The sequence below is a fragment of the Lemur catta genome, chromosome 7 (genome assembly GCF_020740605.2).
Source record: "Lemur catta isolate mLemCat1 chromosome 7, mLemCat1.pri, whole genome shotgun sequence".
In the NCBI taxonomy this organism is placed as follows: Eukaryota; Metazoa; Chordata; class Mammalia; order Primates; family Lemuridae; genus Lemur; species Lemur catta.
In genome coordinates, this window is record NC_059134.1 from 78,485,958 (window position 1) to 78,510,248 (window position 24,291).

Sequence of the window (24,291 nt, forward strand, 5' to 3'; positions counted from 1 at the left end):
TAGTTCTAAAAGCTGGTAGTTCAAGATCAAGGTGCTGGGCAGGGTTGGTTTCTGGTGAGTCCTAATATTTCTGGTTTGCAGATGGCTACCTTCTCACTGTGTCCTCACACGGTCTTTCCTCTGTGCATAGCACACCCCTGCTGTCTCTTCCTCTTCTTATATGGACACCAGTCCTATCAGGTTAGGGCCTCACTCTTATAACCTCGTTTAACCTTAATTACTTCCATAAAGGCCCTATCTCCAAATACATCGGGCGTTAGTGCTTCAACATATGAACTTTGAGGGACAAAAGTTCAGTCCATAACTGGTGGGATGGAAGACTATATTTCTCCAAGACTTTATAAAATACTCAACTTTATAAATGTTGAAGCTGATTAAACTTTTACCTCCCAGGACTTGACACAAAATAAAGTTGGGCCCTGGGGAACTGAAATCAGCCACCAGACATGTTAAAAAGATATGAATAAAACAAACATTCAGAAAATTAAGCCTACGTGCTTTAATAAGTAACAGGAGATATAATTAATTTTAATCTTGGAACAAGAAGCTGTTTGCATAAGAACTTCCTGGGAGGTAACATTAATTATGGATAGTGAAACACTAACAACAGCAAACATTTATCTAGAAGTAGGGGTATAACCCCATTTCTAGTCTTTAGGATGAGCCCCTCATGTGAGATTCATACAATTGGAAGTGAAAGGGACTTTCAAAATTGAAAGGTTGCAACCGGTAGCACACAGGCTGTGTTCAGATGTTTGGTTTGGCCCACATGATGTTGAAAGAAAATGGAATTAGTTGTCAACACTTAAAAACTGGGAGATTTTACATTAAATGTGGACCCAACTTTTCTTGAAAAATCAAATCTAGCAACAACTGAGCCTAAATGCCTACATGCCAACAGTCTGCTGGATGTAAGTAGAGGCTGCCCTTGAAGAAACAAAGACTCACTTTCCAGTTTGCCAGTCCTCCCCCCCTTCTCCAGCCCTGCAAGGGCCTTTGAGCTTGCCACGCTTAATCTAAAAGAAGACCTTGTTTATAGATGAACAGAGGATCAAAAATACTCAATCACTTGCCCAACAATTAATTTGTAACCCAAGTGCCCACAGTTAGTGATTAAAAAAAAACCACAAAAAACCAGAGTCTGAATCCAAGTCTGTTCTATCCAAGGGCTTTCTATTCTGCCACGTTGTAAGTAATATGAACAAAGCACACGGAAAGGATACCTTCAGCCACCAGAGTTAAACAGAACACTTCACAATAATTTCCTTGTAAACTGTTTTACTTAGTTTTTATTTGCTGACAACAAACTTGTATCTATTCCAAAGGACTTCACAATTTCATAACAGTGGTCAAATTTGGGGCCCTTTGTTGGAGTTCCCTAATTCTCCCCCACCACCAGCACACGGAGGGCTGGAATCTTAGTCTTGACTTATGATTTGTGTTTTGTTTTGTTTTTACAGGTTTCATAACAGGGCTTAATAATTTGGGCACTGATCTAATACTGTGAAATTTATTGGAATAAATACTGAAGGTCTGTTGCCAAAACAAATCAGACCTTTTTCTGCTATTCCATGTCCTTTTTGGACCTTCCCATCTAACCAGATAAGTTGAACCTACCGCATCTCACCTTCCTTAGATGACCACAAATTCATCCCTGAGTCTCTCAAACTACACACAGGCCAAGAAACGCCTTTCTTGCCGCCTTACCCCTTTCTTCCACGGCTGATTACCAAGACCTCGCCATTCCGTTTTTTGGCAATTTTTAATCCTCAAGAATTAACAGAAGAGTTTTGTTGCTATTGCCATTGTTCTTTTATTTGCTTGTTTCTTTTTTAGTTTTTTTGTTAAGAGAATAAGAAAAGTGAATATTTTCTCTAAAGTTATCCTCCTTTTCTGTTCCTCTCCACAATAATGTGTGAAAGTAATACTGAACTCTGGGTAACATGAGATTTAAAAGAAAAAGGGATGCTTAAAATGGTGGTTCTCAACAATAGCCAATTTAAAAAATACTGACATCTGTGTCCCATCTCCAGAGTTTTTTTCTTTTCTTTTCTGAGTGGGAATGGTTATTTGGCCTGAGTCTCAGGACTTTTCAAAACTCCATCAGTGAAATTCTCATGTGCAGCCAAGGTTGAGAACCTCTGACTGAGAGGAAGAACTTCACAACAAGGCAGGGTTCAGTTGAACTAGAACTTGGGTGCTTGACATCCTCTGAATGCTCACAGTGATGTGCACTAAATGACATTCACCATATTCTTTTTTGTACTTTGGTTGTGCCTGGGTGTGACCTATCTTCATAACAAAATCAGTAGCTGCCTTAAACAAGGTCCCTCTCTTTCACACCTTTGTTTCTGCACTGAAAAAGTATCTCACTCTTTGGTTTTTTTTTTTTTTTTTTTTGAGACAGAGTCTCGCTCTGTTGCCTGGACTAGAGTGCCGTGGCGTCCTCCTAGCTCACAGCAACCTCAAACTCCCGGGCTCAAGCGATCCTCCTGCCTCAGCCTCCCGAGTAGCTGGGACTACAGGCATAGGCCACCATGCCCGGCTAATTTTTTCTATATATTTTTAGTTGGGCAGATAATTTCTTTCTATTTTTAGTAGAGACAGGGTCTTGCTCTTTCTCAGGCTGGTCTCGAACTCCTGAGCTCCAACGATCCACCCGCCTCAGCCTCCCAAGTGCTAGGATTACAGGCGTGAGCCACTGCGCCCGGCCTAAGTATCTCACTCTTGTTTGAAAAAAAAAAAGTTGGTGAGTGAGTGAAAGGAATGAATAAATGAAGGCAATAAATAAGGAAAAAGAAGGACTAAAATAATAGGAGAGACAGAGAAAGGAAAGTACACCAGGTTAAAAGTACGCTTTGATTTCCACGCAGATTTTTCAAGGAACTTTGTGACTGTTCTTTCTTAGATGCCAAAAACAATAATAGCTTGTTTCTGGTACCACGTTAAACATGCCTCTTTTAGGAAACTCATACCCACCTAGCACTTTTCCATTCAAGCAGGGTTATTAGTTTGAAGAAATTTAAATACATGGATCTAAAACAAGAATCAGAGTAGCTATTTTTGGTTCTTGGCTGTCATCTCAATTGGTAAGTGGTTGGTTGGATGAACAAAAAACACTGGATTCCAGCATTTCATGTAGTCTTTATACTAAGGCAAAGAATAAATGTTTAACGAATAAATGTGTGCATAGGTGTTTTTAAAGGACTATAAGCCAGCAGATGAAAGCAGTAATTATTAGAGTATTTCATAATTATAAACTTACACTCAACTAAATCAAAATGATAATAACTTTCAGGACAAAAGTATACATCATTTTTCACATCTGTATTTTTCAGATGCTTATTATTATTTTGTCAGCACATCATCTAGACAATGTATTTTTATGCAACCATGTAAAATGCTCAGTAACCTTACTGCCTTGATAATGATGAAAGCTTTCCTGGGAGAAAAGAATGAGAACTGGTAAAGAAACTCCCCTTGTCAATTTTGATAAATATATGTGGATATGGAGCAGTAAAAGGACATCCTTTTTAGGAGGATGTAAACCTTTGATTTGGGGCAATGTAGTTTTAACAGAGTGGAGCCAAAAAGCGTTATCCCACATCCTTACCCCCAAGACCCCCAAAAATAAATAAAAATAACTTTCTGGAGCCCTTTTGGGACAAGCAATATTATTCTTAAAGAAATTATTTAAAGTTTATGACATGATTTAACCCAATGGGAAATAGTCACTGTAAACTGTACCTATGTACTGCCATCTTCAACAATTACAAGTTAGAATGTTTTCAAGAATGTATCCTACAAAGTAAATCCCAAAGAAAGTACAATTGCTTTCAATCAAACAGAATATCTTTCGTGAATACTAGCATGCACCAGGCACTGTGCTAAGCATTTTGTTTTGAACTAGATTTGGGTTTCTGCTTCATGGAAAATTATCTTGTGTGACTGCTGTGTATGGGTAAATGTAAATACTTGAATTTGCTTTATCTAAACAATCTGGACCAATAAAAATTCCATAAAGCTAAGGAACAAAGTGAAAAGTAACCCCAGACATTTGGCATAACAAATGAGGGAATGTGACAGTCAGTATCTGCCAACAGCAATTCCAAGGTAGTGGATAACTGGAAGGTGCTGCTCTCCCAGCAGGGTGCTAAGCATGGTCAAACTGAGGCAATATCCAGCTAACAATATGGCCTTAGGCAAAATGAAGCCAGACTTCTCAAAATTTACACAAGCTACTGGTGTGTAAGTAAGTGTGGCATTAATAACATAAATTTAATTAAGACTATGCAGTGCCATGTGGCCCTTCCTCCCTGTGCCCAAACTAATCCAACTCCAACACAAGCCATTTCTGTTATATACCATTCTTCCCCATTCCTGGCCACACCCACACCACTTCCAGCTACTGTCCCTTTCTCAGTAGTTTGCTTCCCTCCCTACTTAACCAATTCTTGGCTGCGTGTATCACTCTTGTTTTCCTATCTCCCGGACTTTTATTCTGCCTACAGACAACCTGTGCAGTCTTCCTCTGTTTGGGGCTGCTTTTTGGCCTTTCTTGCCCATCTCACTTGACTTGCTAACCTTTTTCCTCCTCCCTTCCAATCGCCTCCCCTGCTACATCCTCCCTTGACCTGGCAGTCTCTGCAGCTTCAGGGAAGAAATCCCCTCTCCCAGCCTCTGCTTTGTGAGATCAACATTAGTACCCCATCCGCAAGCACAGGCATTACAATAAAGCAAAATGATTATTTTATTCCTTACCCAAATAACCTAATTTTGCATTCTGGATGACCCATCAGGAAAGAGAAGTGGGAATTCTCCTCTCTCCCATAAATTCATAACATAAAGTAAGGCAATTTTGACATTTTCTTGAAGATTCTACTTTTAGTGGTGATGCATGCAACATAGAAGAAAATGAGCTAAACTGGTGTAAGATGTCACTACTGTGTGTTTGCTTGGCGGCAGTAATGTACGGTCTTTTGAGACACTAATTCTGATAAAACAGCATTGAGAAGTTCAGATGATCTTCTCTAAAAAGACAAAAATCATACTCTGAAAATTCCTTTTCTAACTAGTTGGGCAACTAAATAAACTGGCTAGGTCAGAGTATTATTATTTACGTAAGCTCATTTGTGTGTGTGTGTGTGTATTTGGATGCGTGTGTGTGTGTGTGTGTATGTGTTTGTGTGTATGTGTATGTGTGACACAGAGAAAGAAGAGAAGAAAGATTTGGAAGGAGGGGGTTCGGTGTCATTTTTGTAAAAAAGTGTTTATCACCTGCATTGTGTATTAACTAGTTATCCTGCTTGTAGCTCTACTCGTCAGGATAACCTTTGAAACTAAGACAGGCATGTACCATTGCCATTGCCACTGTCATATTGAGCTCCTTGCAGGCAGAAATGGTGAACTAATCAGGATTGTATCTGTGGTACTAGCTCAGTGTCTAACACACAGTTACCTCTCAGGAAATTTTAATGAAAGGAGATGTGTGCTAAGATATTGAAAACTTCCGTCTGGTCAAGACATCAACATTTATAAATCCTTAATCCAAAAATTAACCTTATGGGCAAGTCAAAATGAATCTTCTTCCTCAGAAAGTCAAGCAGAAAAAATATAACTTTCAACTTTAGCTAGCAAGATTGCCTTCTTTCCAAAATTGAGCCCAGAAGTTCAGATGTGCTTTTTTTCTAAGAACGTTTTATTGGTTGACACAAGCAAGTTGCATTAATACATGTGGCGAGGGTTAGACTGATAAGAATAATGGGGTGAAATTGAAAAATAATGCTGAAATACTAACTTTAAGGAATAAAATAAAGAAGGCAAAAGAAAATGAGGAAAGGAAGTAAAAGAAAAGAAACATATGAATCTTGGTGGTAGTCAGATTTTATCTTGTGGAGCATTGCATAGAAGCCATACAATTGCCGAATGAAACTTATAAGGCCATGAGTTGTAGCAGAAAATATAAATAAACACATTGGGACATTTATCTCCAAAAAGTTTAGGAAAGAATTGAGGACCCAATGCCACAGAGCATATTTCATTACTGCCCGGGGAGCTGCCCAGAGGACCAACAGGGAAACAGAGTCTAATCATGGCTTCACCATGGGCTATTTGTCAGTGAGAAGTAGACCTGAGCTTTTCATGTAATTTCCCAGATCTCTTGATTCTCTTCTACTGAAAACTTGTCTCACTCTTACTGCAGGACTGTTTCAATACCTGTGATGCCTTTTGAGGCCCTTGGATGAAAATTTGCTAGAAAAATGTAAAACGCTACTACTACTACCTAGTTTTATATCTGTATGAATGCCTTGCATTCAGGCTTCATCAGATGAATAAAATATAGTCAAACAGAAAATGTTTCTAGCAAGCTGTTTGTCAAATCCGCCAGCCAGACAAGTTAAGAATTAACAATACTGAAATGGCCTCCGGGAAGTACAGCTATACAGCTTTCCAGCATCGACTGGATTTCTGCTAGCACTTCTGAAACATGTCTCGCAAGCCAGCCCGGCAGCATTTCACACATTAGGTTGTATTAGAGATTGGGGATGTACGAGTGAAAAATGTTATTATTCCTTGGCATTTAGCCCCTAAGAAATTCCTCTTACCATTAGCACTGCCTCCAAATCTGACTTTGAAACAGCTACTTGTTTGATACACATGTTACCAGAAAACATGTGCGAGATGTGGGGAATGAAGAGAGAAAAAAAAGTTTACCCATTTTGTTGACATTTCTAACCAAAATATGGCTTCAGAAAACCACACAGACCTTCTTGAATAAAAATGGCTTCTGAGTTATGAAAAACCAACCTAGAAGCAATTCAAACGTGAAAAGAAAACAAAGAAAACTTGTCTGAGTTCTGAATTTAGTTGTAATCCTGCCCTCCTTTGCAAAAAAAAAAAAAAAAATTGACACTGGGACTTCTTAATGACTTGTTTTAGATATAGTACTGTTATGTCTGGGTGTGGGCTAAAAACCCTTTAAAATGTGTATTCTAGTAAGTGTTAGGGTTTCTTAAGCAGAGTAAGAAGCTATGTTCCTTCAGTCATTGTGAACTTCAGCTTATGTTATCAGCCAAGAGCCAGTCCCCGGGGTTCCCTTTGTAATATTAAGTTTCATAGTAATTAATGTTGCTGCCAACAAAACCACTTGGGTATGAAGTCATCTCATGAATGAAAGGAAAAATAATTTCTGTGCCTTATACTCTTCTAGAAATCACTTGAGGGAATTTAGGAGATAAGCTGGTAAGGCAACTGCTTCTCAACACTTCCTCTGCCCGCCATCGCCTCCGTGGTGATGTTCTGTGCAGCCAGGACAGGCAGCTGTTAGTGGGACGGAGGGAATACTTTTCTATTAAGAACCTCTTATGTACTAAGGATGGAGCTCAGTGCTTCCTAGGCATTCTTTTGAATCTTTACATTTCTTTAAGAATCATTATCCCCCGGGAAACTGAGGCAGAAGAATCAGGCTGCAAACCTAGGTTTACTTGACTCAACAGCCTGCAATCTTTCCTTCACACCATGCTACCATGGAGGGTGGTTGTTATCTACTACATTTTCCCCCGTAGTTTCTAATGCCATAATTGTCAACTGTCAAATGTGGCTTCTATTCCTATTTATAGCTCACATGCAAGGAAATAGGATTGCATGGAAATTTCTTAAACTAAGTCACAATGACTGCACCAGAGTATTCATTCTCTTCCCCTCTTTTAAGTTCAAATTATAGCCAACTTCTTATGCAAAGGGAGAATGACAGTTGGCACAATCAGATAACTTATCACAAGAGAGAATTTAATCTTTCATGTTAAAAATCAAAACTAGTGTCTAATTCTTGTTCTGATGAAATAAATTAAGCACATTTTGACCCATGCACACCAAAAAAAATGTGACAAATATGATTATGGAGTTCTCATAAATTACTGCATTTTTTACAATTCTCTACATTATTAGTTTTTCATAATGAAGGCCTTTTGGACTTTCTTTGGAGCAAATTGCTGTAACTCTTTTCTTTATGTTTTTAGAGGTGGTTGTCATCTTTCTATCACTACCTGACTTCATTTTTATTAAGAAGATTATTATTAACATTTAAAAATAAATTTAAAAATGAAAACTTCTTTTGCAATTTACCTCTTTTCTTTTATTATTTTTTCCAGCTTTTTTGAGATATGATTGACAAAAATTGTATATATTTACAGTGTACAACAGGATGGCTTTATAAATGTATACACTGTGAAATGATTGCCACAATCAAGCTAATTAACATGTCCGTCCCCTCACAGAGTTATCTTTTTATTTTGTGGCAAGAACATTTGACATCTACTCTGTTAGCAAATTCCAAGTGTGCAATACATTACTATTAACTATAGACACCATGCTGTACATTAGCTCTCCAGTACTTACTCATATAATAACCTAAGGTTTGTATTCTTTAATCAATATCTCCTCTTTTCTCACAACCCCAGCCCCTGGTAACCACCATTCTACTCTGTTCCTGAGTTCTCATAGTACAATGTAATACAAAACATCGCATATAACGAATGTCTAGCTTAATGAATGATTACAAGGTAAATATCCTTAAACACCACCCACGTCAAGAAACGCAACATTGCCATATACCCAAAACCCATCCACAAGACTCAACTAATCACAAACCTCTCTTCTCTTTCCAAATGTAATGATTCTCCTGAATTTTATGGTGTTCCTTCTTTCCTGGTTTAGAGTATTATCACCAACGTGTGCAGCCCTTAGCACTGCCGTTTAGTTTTCTACTTTTTAGTTTTTCAATATTTATTTTTTTTCTCTCCCACAATTAGTTCAAGTAAACATAAATTTACTGCTCTGCACCAATCAACGTATCTGTATTTATTTTGGTTGTCTGAAGCCCATTCTCTTGTAAATTCCTAAGGAAGAACTCATGGGAACAATATTCTCTGAATTTTTGCCTGCTGACAGCAGTTTAAGACCTTTATATTTGAAAATCGGCTTGGCTAAATATAAATTCTGGGCTCAAAGCATTTTTAATATTTGTGGTTTTATTGGTAATATAATTTTCCTTTCCTTATAAACAATTTGATATTTTTACCTGGATGCCTCAAAAAAATTTTTTTTTTCTTTGAAGTCCAGTCATTTTACAAACCATGTCTTGGTGTTAATCGTTCTGGGGCAACTTTTTCAGGGAGGATATGATTTGGTCTTTCAATGTTCAGTTTCAAATCATTTTTTCATCATTTCAAGAAATTTTTCTTGAATTATAATTTCTAGTATTTGTCCTGTTCCTTTGCTTTGGGTTTCTTCTTTTGAGGACTCCTAGTATGCCTATATAAAGTCTTTTCCTGTCCTTTTGTTATTTTCTCTCAAATCCTTTTTATCCTTTCTTTTTTTGGTATTTAAATTTTCTCCCTTTTAACTCCTAGTCACCTAAAGGCATTATTTGTTATGCTTATTTGATTTTGCTGTCCTCCTAGTTTAGTCTTTATTTAATAATTTTTTTTATTTTCTAAATATATTACCCCATTTTTGAGATTCTAATTCTGATGTAGGTTATTCTTTCATATATCATGCATTTTTGTTAAAGACTTCTGGATTCATTAGAAGTGTTACAAAAATAAAAGTTAGAAAAATATAATTTTTTTCATCTTTTGGGGGTATGTCCTTCTGGCCTGTATTGTCTGTAGATATGCTATTTTGCTACTTATTCTTCTTTTTCTTAAAATAATTTTGCATTTAAAGCTTAATTATTCTTTGTTGCTAATTTTATGTGAAACTGGTGTGCCATACTTATTAAAAGGAGAACATGATTCAAAACCTTTTTTAGATTTATGATTTTGAGCTATATTTCAAAACTGGCTGATAGCTTTCTAAGCCCTTCAAGTTCCTCTCCTTCACTTTTGTCTGGACCTTCTATATTCTCTGTCTTTTTTGTTCCTGTGCTACTCAATATGGACTCTTTTTCTCAGAAGGAAGCTTTACCATGGAAAGGAGATTTGTTGGGTTAGTTTCTAGAATTCATAAATCCCAGACTCTCCCAATTGTTTCCCTCTGTTTTCTCCTGCACAGTTGCTGATACCACATAGGTCTTGTGGCTTTGAAAGTTTTGTCTCTACCCACTCATATTTTGGGGTTCATGGGAGAAACCACCTTGTTACCTAACTTTGGTTTAGATGTTGCCCATGAGTTTTTGAGTTTTCACTGTAAATGTTCTGTAAGGGGAATTCAGAGAGAGTTTTTTTAAATCATGTCACCATCATCATCACAGAATCTTCCTTGTTTACTTTACATCTTTAGGTATCATGGAGATTTTTACATCACATTAAGGGACTGAGTAAGAACAATACTGGATATCAGAAAGGTTATTTTTGTTTTTCTAGTTTGTGTTGAGGGATACTAATTCTCACCTTTAAAAAAAAGACATGAAATGTTTTATTTTCAGGAATGAATTCAATGTCAATGAATGGCCATAATACAAGTAGAACTGAAAAGATAATGACTTTTTAAAATACTACTCTTAAAATATTGCCCATTATTTACAAATAACTGTAAGCACTCCCCGCCTAGAAATAATAATGATTGATGACTAAAGTAAAAGTTAATAATCAATCAGGAAAATAACACAATTTACTATTCTAGAATCTATGTCCTTACTCGACAAACATTTTTGGCAGTGTGTTAAATATCATGAGATAAAGAATGTGTTTGAACTTAGTTCCCTAAAGTAATAAGATTTTTTTAAGACTTTACAGGACTTTACAGACTTTAAGGGAAGCAGAAATTTGAAGAGAAGCTAAGAGTAGCCATAGAGCAAACCATCCCCACTCCAGCCCATATTGGACTTCTCTCACTTCCTCACATAGGAGAGGTTCTCTCCCTCCATTGGGTCTTCCCACATGTTATTTTTCCTCCCTGCAATGACCTTTATCCTTTTCTTTGCCTCAGAAAATCTATTCAATCTTCAGGTCTCCATATAATCTCACTTCCTCACTCTTATCTTGTACTTTAGCTTTGGGAGGTAAATCACACTAACTTGTCTTCCATATAGACTGTAAATTCCATGTGGTACAAGTACCATGTCTATTCTATTCATTTCTGTATCTTCAGCTCCTGGCCCATTACAGATATCTAATAAATGATAATGGAAAAATAAATATCTGGAGCTCTAGTGAGGGACTGCATCTAGGAATTCATATGTGGAAATATCACAGCTATAATAACCAATATAATACTCCTTTGGAGAGTTAACTAAAAAATCTAAGGGATCATTTCTTATATTGAAATTAACAAAAACTTATAGACATTGTGTTTTGGGTCCAATGGGGTGAGTGATGATGCTCAAAAGTAGGCATTCTTGATAATCTAACAAGAAGAGCTTTCAGCAGGTAGATTGGAGGTTATACCTGCTGGTAATAATAAATCCAGGTTTGCACACATAGAAAATCTTTTCATATAAGAAGTACTTCAAAAAGAAAAAGATTACAAATAAATCCAGCATGATTTTCCAAGTGTGAGCCACTAAGCAAAAGAGTGTAAATCTATCACCAAAGGTATAAAGAATAAATCCAGCAAAAAACAATGTTTGAGCATTTCGTAAGCACTGAACGATTCAAATTTGTCACAAAACACTGTTAATATCATGAGTATCTATGACTGGCCATTTAGGTTTAGTGAATTAGCATTCAAACCAATCCCACAATATATCCTCTAAAAGTCATAATCTTAAAGTATAGGATCTTATGAAAAATTATTGGATAGACAAGAAAATGTAAGGGAAAGTTCTGATGAAAGATTGAGAATGACAAGAATAGCTCAGTGGAAATACTTAGATTTTTAATATAGCATCTTTGATAAAAGCAAGATTACTTGCAGAGTTTCAATTACCTACCCCAGCACAACAGCAAATAAGTCTATACCATTGGATTAAGATGCTATGTTAAGTTTGCCTCTTCAGGATTTTTTTCTTTTTATTTCAGAGTATTACAGGGCTACAAATATTTTGGTTACATGAATTGCTTTTGCACCATTTAAGTCAAAGTTTTAAGCGTGTCCATCACCTAGATAGCATGCATTGTATCTGTTAGGTGTGAATTTACCCATCCCCTCCTCCCCTTTCCCACCTGCTTGGTGTCCACTGAGTTTTACTACCATATGTGCACACGAGTGTTGATCATTCAGTTCCAGTCTAATAGTGAGTACATGCGGTGTTCGTTTTTCCATTCTTGTGATATTCTGCTTAGAAAAATGGTCTCCAGTTCCATACAGGTTGTTACAAAAAGTACTATAATAGTTCACATTTTTTATGGCTGAGTACTACTCCATAGTACACAGATGCCACATTTTATTAATTCACTCATGTATTGATGGGCATTTGGGTTGTTTCCACATCTTTGCAATTGTGAATTGAGCTACCTCTTCAGTTTTATAAGAATCTGGTCCCACACCTCTGTTTCAGTCATGGCAATTCTCTGTAATCTGTTTGAGTTGTTGCCTTACTTAGACTAATATTAGAATCTGTCTCTAAAGAGAGATGCTTGCAAATACACCCTCATTTCACTAAAGCCCCAGAATTGAACTTTAAAAAATAGTTCCTACAGCAGCCAGTGGATCACGTTCACATTTATTTTGGCTGTATTTTCTTGGATATTTGGATTTGGGATGGATAAGTAAAAACAGAGGCATCAACAATCAGCAACAGCCTTCTTGGCATGATTTACTTCTACAAGGAGGTAGAAAGGTAAACCAGATGACATTCCTAGGATTTTTCCACATTTGTGCTATAACCATTAGGAGAATGTTTTATGATTCGAATTGATGAGCTCCTTTCCTGGGATTTATCATAACGTATGAGCATAGACTTCTAGGCTACACATCCCATACCATGCCTAAGACACTCTAGGGCTAAAAAATGATTATCATCCCCTGTCATTTAGCTTAGAGGGCCGGAGAACTACTCTGGTGAAGCCAAGTCACAGGCCCTATCCCTATAGAAGCCAGTTAACGTCAAAGAAAATATCTGTTCTCTGGCTAAAGCTTACACCTTGAATCTTAGCCAGAGCTTGGCTGCAGCAAAACTCTGTGTTTACCCTTGATCATAGGAGGAACCAGGAAAAAGAATATAGGTGGATCAATGCGAAACCATCACCACTCTTAAAAAGAAAATATGAATAGTCATTTCCTACTGACAATGTCAACAGCATCATCTTCCCAGTCAAGGGATATTATACATTCTACAGCTTCATGAAATTACTTTTTTGGTCTTCTGAAATCCCTTCCCACATGTTGATTATTCATGAAATGCTCATGTTGACAAAAGTCTGGATATGTATTATATATGGGCTATGGAATGACATGAACTTCATAATGAACATGTATTTCTTGGCTACAGTCACTGCAATATAATGGATTGCCTGACTCATACTTGAAATGAGTTGCAGCAGGCTATATATACCCCTCATCTCCTTTCACTCAGTCTGTTTCCAGTTCATGGCCACATATGTATGGCTGTTTGAGTTTTAGTGAAAGACATATACCAAGTTTTCCATCCTAATTTTAAATGAGAAAAACAGAGCAAAATAGCCAGTTTTAGCCTTAATGCCAGAGAACAGGTAAGAAACCCTACTTTTGCTCATTAAGAAAAATATCCCTACATGCGGGATATGAATAAATTTAACCAAGATGGTAAAAAAAACTTGTCCAATGAAAACTACAAACTATTACTGAGAAATTAAAGAAGACCTAAATAAATGGAAGAACATCCTGTGTTCATGGATTAGAAAACATAATATTGTTAAGTTGTCAATAGTACCCAAGGAAGTCTACAGAGTCAATGCAATCCCTTCCAAAATTCCAATGTCCTTTTTTTATAAATAGAAAAGCCAATTATTCTCAAATTTATATGAAATTGTGAACATATCCAAGTAGACAAAATAATACTTAAAAAGAAAAACAAAATTGAATGACTCATACTTCCTAATTTTGAAACTTACTGCTAGTCTATGGTAATCAAAATAGCATGATACTAGCATAAGAATAGACACGTAGACCAATGGAATAGAATTGAGAGTCCAGAAACAAACCCATACGTCTATGATCAATTCATATTCAACAAAAGTGTCAATATCATTCAATAGGGAAAGAACAATCTCTTTAACAAATTGTGCTGGAACAACTGAATATTCACATGCATAAGAATGAAGTTGGACCCCTAACTTACATTATATACAAAAATTAACTCAAAATCAACCAATGATTTAAATATAAGAGCTAAAACTAAAAAACTCTTAGAAGAAAGTATAGAGGTAAATTTTCATGACCTTGGATCCCAATCCAAGGCAATGGATTCTTAGATATAAAATCAAAAGCATAATCAACAAAAGAAAAATAGATAAATTGGGCTTTATAAAAACTTAAAACTTTTGGACATAAAAGGATATTAGCAAGAAATTGAGAAGGTTACATACAGAATGGGTGGAAATATTTGCAAATCCAAATCATGTCTGATAGGGATCTAACACCCAGGATATATAAAGAACACTTACAACCCCACAAAAAAGACAAATCAATTTAAAACTCAGCAAAGAAATTGAATAGACGATTCTTCAAAGAAATTATACAAATACTCAATAAGCACATGAAAAGATACTGAACATCATTAATCATTAGGAAAATACAAATCAAAACCACAATGAGATACCACTTCATACTCACTAGGATGACTATAATAAAAAAAAATTTAAATCGAAAATAAGTGTCTGTGAGGATATGGAGAAATTGGAAACCCCACACATTGCTGGTGGGAATGTAAAATGACATAGCCACTGTGGAAAACAGTTGGGTAGTTTCTCAAAAAATCAATCATAGGTTGATAATATGATCCTGCAAGTTCACTCCTATGTATATAACTAGAAAGTCAATGACCAGTACTCCAATGAGTACATGTACATACGTATTTATACCAGCACTATTCACATTAACCACATTAAAAATAGAAAGAGCCCAAATGCCCATCACTGGAAGAATGGATAAACAAATTGTAGTATATCCATACAATAGAATATTACTCAGCCATAAAAGAAATGATGTACTATATCCCTGCTATAACATGGATGGATTTTGAAAATACTATGCTAAGAAGCCAAACATAAGAGGTTACATACTGTATAATTTCGTTTACATAAAATATCCAAAATAGGTAAATCCATAGAAACAGAAAGCTAAGTGATTGTCAAGGTCTTGGAGATGATCAGAATGGGAAGAAACTGCTTACTGGGTAAGAGGTTTTAGTTTGGAGTGATAGAAACGTTTTGAAACTAGATATATAGAGGTGGCGGTTGCCAACATTGTGAATGTACTAAATGACACTGAATTGTTCACTTTAAAATGGTTTGTTTCATTTTATGTGACTTTCACCTCACTAAATCATTTTTTAGAATGCATTAAGGCTATTAAAAAAGATAACCTGCAATTCCATATAAACTTCTTTATAAACTCTGTAGGACAGACTAATGTGTCTGACTAATATACTCTTGTTGAGAGGAGAGGAGAAATGAGGAGATGCTAATTCTGAAATAGTCACAATGGACAAAAAAAGGTCAGACTCCCTCTCTGGCTCAAAGGCATTATGGTAATTATTTCACAAAATGAAAAGTTTCCATTTCCCCCCACATACCAAATTCATTCTAACACATTTCCTCTGGCTTAGTGACAACCAGTTTAAACATGTGTTTCTTGTATTTTACAGACATACTTGGCAAGTGCAAGACAAAATCGATGCAAACAATGTGGCTTACACAACTGGGAAGCTAAGCTTTCACACTGATTATCCAGCCCTCCATCACCCACCTGGGGTAAGGTGAACCTCAACATATTTTCCACAAGGCAGGCCAAGGACCAATATCCTTCTATATTTTGACTCCAGAAGATTATATGTTTCACCAGCTAATTTGTCTTACATAAATCTTCTTTCTCCAAACACAATCCAAGCTCACAAAATCTCTAAACCTAGATCCTGAATGTAACATTCCTAAAGGATAGGACATTTTCAAGCATCCTTTTTAGAACATTTGTTTTTTTCCTAGAAATAACTACTGACACTTCTTCTTTGCTAACACAAAGTTTAAGATAGCAGTACATCTTGAGGTCTTTCTGCACATATATCACTCCCAAAAGAGTCAAAAGAAAAAAAGAAATTAGTGAACTACAATGTAGAGTTTCCCACAAAGTCACATGGCCATCATTCATATTAGTGAGCTATTGCTGCATAAAAACCCACTCTTTAACTTTATGTCCTAATAGTACAGCCATTCACTTGGCCCATTTTTTTATAATTCGGGCTACATTCAGCTGGGCATTTCTTTTTATCTGCAGTCAGCTGCTAAGTTGGCTAGGGACTAGTTGACTTCAGCTGAGATGGCTTGTCTCTGCTCCACTTGTTCTATTGTCCTCCATCAGGCTAGCCCAAGTTTAATGCATGTGGCCACTGGAGAGTTTCCAGAGAGTTCCATAACTTCTCAAAGCAGAGACTAGTCACTTCTGCAATATTTCATGGTCTAAGCAAGTCATAAATCTAGCCCAGATTCAAGAGATAAGGTAGCAGACAAGGTGTGAATAAAAGGAACAAAGTAACCATGGCTATTTTTGGAAACCATCCCCCATCCCATCTGTCAGATCCCTTGTTAAGGAAGGAGATGCTCAGTGTGGAGCCGCAAATCCCCAGGAGAATTTCTGGATGGACATTCTTCCTCTACATTTTTTACAAAATCATCAGTTTTCTAAATTAAAAAACAAATGGTCAGGAAACTACCTTTTAAAAGATAAGTTGGCCCTATTTTTAGAGCTCAGGTGGACTAAATGAAATATCCACATAGAAATCTGTATCTTCAAAGGTAAATGAAAATTTGGGCAATTCTCAAGTTAATAGAGGAGAAATGGGCCAAAATCAAAATTAATCCTTTTTTTCATCATCTTGACAGAACATGTTTTCTCTGTGCCCTTGTTCTTACCTGTTGTTCTTGCCAGTATTAGCTAAGCTCATCTAGTATTTGACTTCACATGTTTTACATTATTTTGTTGATTATAAAACACCACAGGATTTCTTTGAACTAAATGATGATAGTAAAATGACCCCCGTAGACACCTTTTTGGGGGAGGCTTGAGAGGGAAAGGAGACATACAATGTGATTTTATTCTAAATGTGGCTCAGATATTTTTCTGAAACCCTGAGGTTAAAAGCCAAACTAAGCAGCTCAGCTCATCTGCCAAAGAAAGATTGAAGATGCTGGATGGAATAGAGCTGGAGGAATGAAATCAGAAAACGAAAAGTTCTGTTTGAATTTTTAAATCATCTTCTTTTATGGGTTTAAGTTTTGTTTCTGGGTTAAAATTGAAAGCCTAAGGAAAAGTGATTAAATGATGTCATAAATATTCCTGAAGTTTAATATAATGCTTGACATTTTCATAGCATTTTATGCTTTTTCAAAGCCTTTTTATTTGCATTACTTCATTTGATTCTTCTTAAAATTCCTTTAAGGTAGACAGGATTGATCGTGTCTTTTTATGTTAGATAAGGAAATGAAGCACAAGGTTAAATACTTTTATAAGATGGTATCTCATTAATGGGAAACTTGAACCCAGGCCTTCATCTAGTTTTTCACCACACCATACTAGTCCTGAGTTCTAATTTCTAAATACCATAATTTATATAATGAAATAGACATTGTCATACTTTACAAACTCTTTAAAGACAGGAACTGAACCTTGTACTCCTCTATTTCTCAAGACTTAATAGAGCATCTTGCACATCATAGAGACATAGCAGATATGCTATAAGAGACAAGTGCAACAAAGTGGCAGCTGTATCCATCAGCAAATGAAACATTCAAGGCTTAATGACTTGATAGGAGATTTTTAAATAACAGATGGTTCCTAAAATGTCTGGATTCTAGTAGAAGAATAAAATGTGGCACCTGTTTGTACCATTGTTCAAGTTTCCATTTTGAATTATTCATGAGTTTTTGCATTAAAGTTTGAGATTTCTGTAGCAAATAGAAGCTGCCAATGTTTTTTCAGTACAGATGAAATGATCTAGGTAATGAGTTACCTACTGAGAGTTCAGTTTGATCAATTTGGATCATATGAGGCAGGGATAAGGGGACACATCTTTAATGAAACACAGATGTTACTTTGTTCATTGTCTTCCTCTGGACCAAAAGTCACGTGCTTGCCATATTAGCATCTTCAAGCAGAAAACTAGGGTCTAAATGTAGGTATTCAAAATCACCTACCCATGCTGACTTAACCAAAAGGAGTAATAAAAGCAATGAAAACTTCCACTCAATATTTTTTAAATTTTACTATATTTTGCTTTTCAAAATAATATTAAACATTTTCCCAAAAATCTTAGTAAAAATAATTAATATTTACTATCCTTTTGGTTTATCCATCCTCACAGTCCTACCCTACCGCATTCCCGTCTTACCCATAAATCTGAGATTCACATTAGACTCTCAAGATTCTTTGACCAGTTCCCCACTCAAAAAAAAAAGAAAAAAAAAAAAGTATCCTATGTAACACCACTGGACTAATATTCTGCAGCTCAGTTCTGACTACATACTTTCACATTCAAAAGCCTTCAATGATTCCCCTCTTTGCACAAGAGAAAATTCAAAAATCCTTCATCGGATACTTAAGACTGCCCATGATGAGGCCTCAAATTACTCCTACAACCTGATCTACTCTTCCCATTTATGTTCCCCTATTACAGGCAAACATTTCGTTACCCAGTGAACCGTGCATTTTTGCACATCATTATCACTGTCACCTCCCATTCCATTCTACATTTCCCAAATCTTATTCATCTTCCTTTGCCCAGCTTAAATCTCACCTCCTCTGTAAATCCCTCTCTGCTTACTCCAGCTGGAGTGCTCACTCTCTGCAGCTCTTATGAGCTGTGCCTTCTGTTTACTAATGAACATTGTTATGCCTGTGTCTTCAACTGTATCATGTTTGAACTACACAGGATTGATTATAAGCAATTTTTTCCTCCCCAATTCTTTTCTCTGCTGACACACAAGAGAGACAAATAAAAAATGTTTGTTGACTTTGGTTCATTCATAGCTTTTTAAATCTTTCTTTAACACAATATCAAAAAAGAACACATGCATATTATTTATTTTATTTGATATTATTTAGTTTTAATATTTATTTTAAATTAAATTAAATATTTATTTAATAATGCTTATGATCTTCTTTTAATAGGTTCAACTTCTGCATTGCATAAAGCAAACAGTCACAGGAGGTGATTCAGAAATTGTAGATGGGTTTAATGTATGCCAAAAACTCAAGGAAAAAAATCCTCGGGCATTCCAGATTTTGTCCTCCACCTTTGTGGACTTTACAGACATAGGAGTGGACTACTGTGATTTCTCTGTACAATCAAAACACAAAATTATAGAGTAAGTACCATTTCTAAATATCCCATAGCAATAAAACAATTGATGGCAAAAGCTCTACTAACCTAAAGTTTAAACAGCACAAAGCTTCAATGAACTCTGGAGATTTATTTTTTTTAACCATTTAATCCAAATTTAGAGTAAAAGGGAAAAAAAATCTTTTCACCATAAAAATTTTTATCATATTACAAGAAATCTGTTCTTAATATTAGAGAAAAAGTAACTAAGACTTCATGTACACTTCATTTTTAAAATATAAGTTGTACATAGTTGTAATCAATGTGATTATACTGGTCAGAACCCATTCAGCCAGAAGTGAGAAAACATAACTCAAAATAGATAGATCCAGGAGTTAAACAATGTCATCTAAAATTCATCTCTTGTTTCCACTTAACTTTGTCATCTTCTGTTAGTTTCATTTTAAATATGATCAGCAAAAGCTCCAAATTTTTATTGTCCTTGGAGCCAGTAATCATAGCAAAAAGAATGCATTTATTTCCCAATAGCTACAACACAGCTACATGAGTCATTGCCCAATTCCTGTCCAAGTCTGTCCTTGAAGCAATCACCATGGCCAGGGGGTTGAAGAATTCTGATTGGTCATGTCTGGGTCACATGTTCAACTTTGGAGCATGGCCAGCCTGTTCTGAACCACATGAACTGAGAATGAAACAAGGAGTCTTCCCCAAGAGATGCTAAGCCAAGAAAGACTATATATTCCCTACATGGAACATTTTGTGTTCTTTTTTTTCCATTTAACATGGTTTTATCATGATTTTTCTAAGTACCTACAGAGGCCACAGATTTATCCTTTGATTTGACAAATATCTTCCATTGTGTTTCTAGGACATAGTTTAATTAGATCCCAGTTAATGAGAGGGGGGTAGTGTTTCCAATTTTAAAATTGAGTTTATATTCTTCTTTTAAGAGAAATAGGCAAATAGTATGAAAATAAACTCATTTAATAAATAATGAAATCCCCAGTACACTAACCCAGCCCTCTGATAGACACATACAGCTTTCATTTATTCATTCAACAAATATTTATTGAGGCCAGCCACTCATCTTGGTACTTAGGGTACATAATTGGACAAAACAAAGATCTCTTCCTTCATATAGATTACATTCTAATGCGGGAGGAGAGAATTAAAATTTTTAAACCAATAAGCAAATTATAATGAATGTTAAAAAATGTCAAGTGCTTAAGAAAAAAAGGAAAAGTAGGGCAGGATAATCAGAATCTGTAGGGCCAAAGACTCAGCAAGGATGGGAACTTGGTGAGGGAAAGCTTTAATGAGTGAGATTTGAGCAGAAGTTTAAAGGTGTGAGAGAGTTTACCCAGAAGAGAAGTGTAGAGAAGTGTTTTCCAGAAGCTTCTAGAGCAAAGATTCTTAGAAGGTGCTAAGAACATGTCCGGGGTGTTCAAGGAACAGCAAGGAGGCCAGTGTTGCTGGAGCAGAGTGAGGGGGAAGAGCATTGGGGGAAGAGGACAGAGAGGGACCAGTTTACATAAGGTCTTGTTAGCAATTATAAGAACACTTTACTCTGAGTGAAATAGGGAGCTGTTGCAAGATTTTGACCAAAGACATTTATATTTACATAAATTTAATTATATATTAAGTGGATCACCCTGACTGCTGTGTTGAATATAGCATAAAAGCAAAAACAGTGGCAGGAAGACCAGTTAGGAAGCTACTGCAGGACTCTAGGATGGCAATCATGGTGCCTTGAACATGAGTGGTCCAAGTGATAGTAGTGGCAATGTGGAAAAGGTTCAGTTTTGGCTACATTTTGCAGGTAGACACAGATTATTTTCCTTACAGATTGGATGAGGGGTCTGAGAGAAAAATTGACATCAAGAATCAATTCCAGTTCAGGAAAACCTGAGGCATTTCCTGAGCTCTCAGTCATCAAAGTAGAATAGAGAAGAAATAACTCAAGATTCCTAGTTATATAATGACATCATAGTCTTAACTAGTCAAACATTACCTTAAAAATCCATGGCAAATAAAAATTTTGTTGATATACAACAGGATTATAAATTCTGCAAGACTAGAGAACAGAGGCAAAAATTCACCTATCAATTGAGATTAACTGAATATCTACCATCTGAATCATGACTTGACTCTGAAAATTTTGTAGTAAAATTCCAGAATTTGGCCATTTGCAGTCTCTGGAATACCCCTAGAGAATATGAAGTGGCTAACACGAATCTACATGGAAACATATTTCTAACAACAGGAGATGAAACAGAGAGGGTTTTTGGTTAAGAGAGGGCCTCCCTCCACTGAGTGTTTGGGTTAATTTAATTTTCCTTGTGGTTAAATTTTTATGTCCTGTCTAGTACAAAAACATATTTTAGGCTGCTGACTGAATTCATTATAATTCAGTGCAATAAAAAAAAAAGGCCAATAAAGAAACTGGGGCAAAAATAATGATGGTGGGAATTAAGCAATCCTATTTACTACAAATTCAATCATGTGAATCCAAGTCTTTTACTGGCCAATTGATAATCTCTCATCTGGTAATCTACTCTTGCTTAATCCACAGTATCTTTTTCAGTTAAAAAACAAAAACAAAAAAATGAATACTTACCACATACCTTTGAAGTAGTAATTATAGAGTTAATATGGAAGCTCCTACTCTAGTGCCTAGCTAAGAAAATGCAAAACAAATTTTAGCTAGCTATAATTTGCATAAAGTCCAACATGTTTACTAGTGATAGATTTCTATTTCAGCTCTGTGTTTCTAGAAACCAAAGCAAAGCAAAGAGAGAACATAATCAGTTGTAAGATTCAAGATGCTTCATATGTCTGAAATAGACTTTTCCTGCAGATTCTCGTAAAATATGACATGGTAGACAACACTGTTAGTTACGTTCCCATAACAAACGCAAGAAGTTGCATAAAGCATTGCATCTATCAATGAGATGTAATATTGTAACTAATGAGGAGTGTTTACAGCACTAACTCTGTTTATAGGAGATGACTCTATAATCCTTTCATTGAGTTCTTTTGTCAGCAATCACTGATAACACTTTGCTTTTGCTGGTTCACCGTCACCATATGGTTGGTTTACATTTAAATATCTGTCCTTTATGTACAGCTAATACACAGCCAGTTACTCTCATTTTTTGTGGCTTTTTACCCTTCCTCAGCATGCAACCTTACATTAGACCCTTCCTTTCATTCTGTTAGGCATAGAATTTCCTGCTTACTACTACTCAATTTTACATTTTAGGTTGATTTTCAGGGTACCAGCCACTCACCTCCTCTAACGTTCTTCAATTTTAAGAATAATGTCCCCTCTAGACTTTTAAGCCAACTTTTTTTCCATTTTCCCTCATTTCTTTGCTGAGAATGTTAAATGATGAATTTGTGTCTTGTCTTCTCAGATGGAGAATAAACACCAGGTGAAAGGAAGCAGGAACTACGTTACACACAAAAAAAGTTGATTGTTTTTCTATATAGGTGAACTCACAAAAATGAAAGCTTAATCTAGTGTACCATTAGCACCTAATTCTGATTTTCATTTTATTTCTTCATCACAAAGTTCCTTTCACTGATCTATGAGGATATACACATGGACTCTAGAATGGTCAGCTCATAACTAGCATGACCGTTCAAATAAAGTAACTATGGGATTTGTGGGGAGGGGAACAGATCATGAGGGCAGGTGGCATGGCAGACCCCCCAGAAGCTCCAATGTCATGACATCCTGTCAATAACATGGCAGATGACACAGAGAGTGATGTTACTTGTACAGAATATATAACAAGGAGAAAAGAGGGAAAGTGGGTCAGGAGTGGTAGGACTAGAATCTTAAAGATAACATTAAAAGGCAAAAGGCCTCAGACACTGTGAAGGTGGTCTGAAACCAGCAGCATGAACCCTAAAGGGACAGTTGAAAGGTCATACACTCTCCTTTATGCTCCTACATTCTGGAGGTTCATAGGCTTTTCTACTGACTTACTTTTTCCTTGATTATTTGTTCATAAAGCCACACCCTGCAGGCCCAGAGTAGCCTTTATTTATGTGGAAGTGTGTATGTGTGTGGGGGAGGGGGTGCTTCGTTACCTATTGAGTCATATTTGTATTGTTATCAATATATGTAAATTCATGTTTCCAAACTCTAAGAGCCTTTTTGAAAATCTGTTCCTTCCTTTTACTTTCTTTCCCAGTGTGGGTTCAATAGGTAGTTGAAAACCACCAGTGAACAAAGGATTGGTGCTAATCACCAACTGTGGAGTTTACCATGACAGTTGCCATTGGCTCAGAGAATCTAACATTCATCTGAGGCATGATGCACAGGGTCCCTGATAGTCACAATTTGTATACTACAGTCAACTGTACCTCCATTTGTTGACAGTGTTCGCTCTGTGTGGCTGGTCAGCTAAGTGTGACCCAGATCCCAAGCCAGAATCACCAAGCCCAGGCACATGTGACAATGAGGTTGGTCTGACCCACCAGGCCTGGGCCCTCGTCAGTTGCTGGCTTTCACAACCACCTCCTGGGCTCACCCTCCAGGGACACTACTATTGGGAGTAATCCTAGGCATTTTGCCACCATCCTTGATCACTTTCAGTTTACATCTATCCCTCCTGTTTCCACCTAAAGAAAAGATAAAATTGGTTGACACTTTAGGACTAGCTAAAAGCCCACCTTCCTAGTAAGCTAAAAAAAAAAAAAATTCTCCTCCTTTTGCCTCTATATCTGGGTTATGTCTATATCTCACTAATTATAAACAGCATAGCTCAAATCCAAGAAATTATGCTATCTTTTCTTACATTAAAAGCTGTATTACTTTACATTGTCATGATCATAATCTATATTCTAAATAAAGGTACAGAGAACAC

The 24,291-nt window shown here is 36.3% G+C and overlaps 1 protein-coding gene across 2 annotated transcripts in view; it reads left to right on the top strand.

The window, feature by feature from the left end:
- BBOX1 (gamma-butyrobetaine hydroxylase 1) overlaps nt 1-24,291 on the top strand; it is a 58,036-nt gene that overhangs the window by 30,947 nt on the left and 2,798 nt on the right. For both annotated transcript variants that reach the window (XM_045557698.1, XM_045557697.1), the window contains exons 5-6: nt 15,728-15,833; nt 19,243-19,439. In XM_045557698.1, the coding sequence (XP_045413654.1) occupies nt 15,728-15,833; nt 19,243-19,439 (303 nt within the window). The remainder of the gene's footprint in view (nt 1-15,727; nt 15,834-19,242; nt 19,440-24,291) is intronic.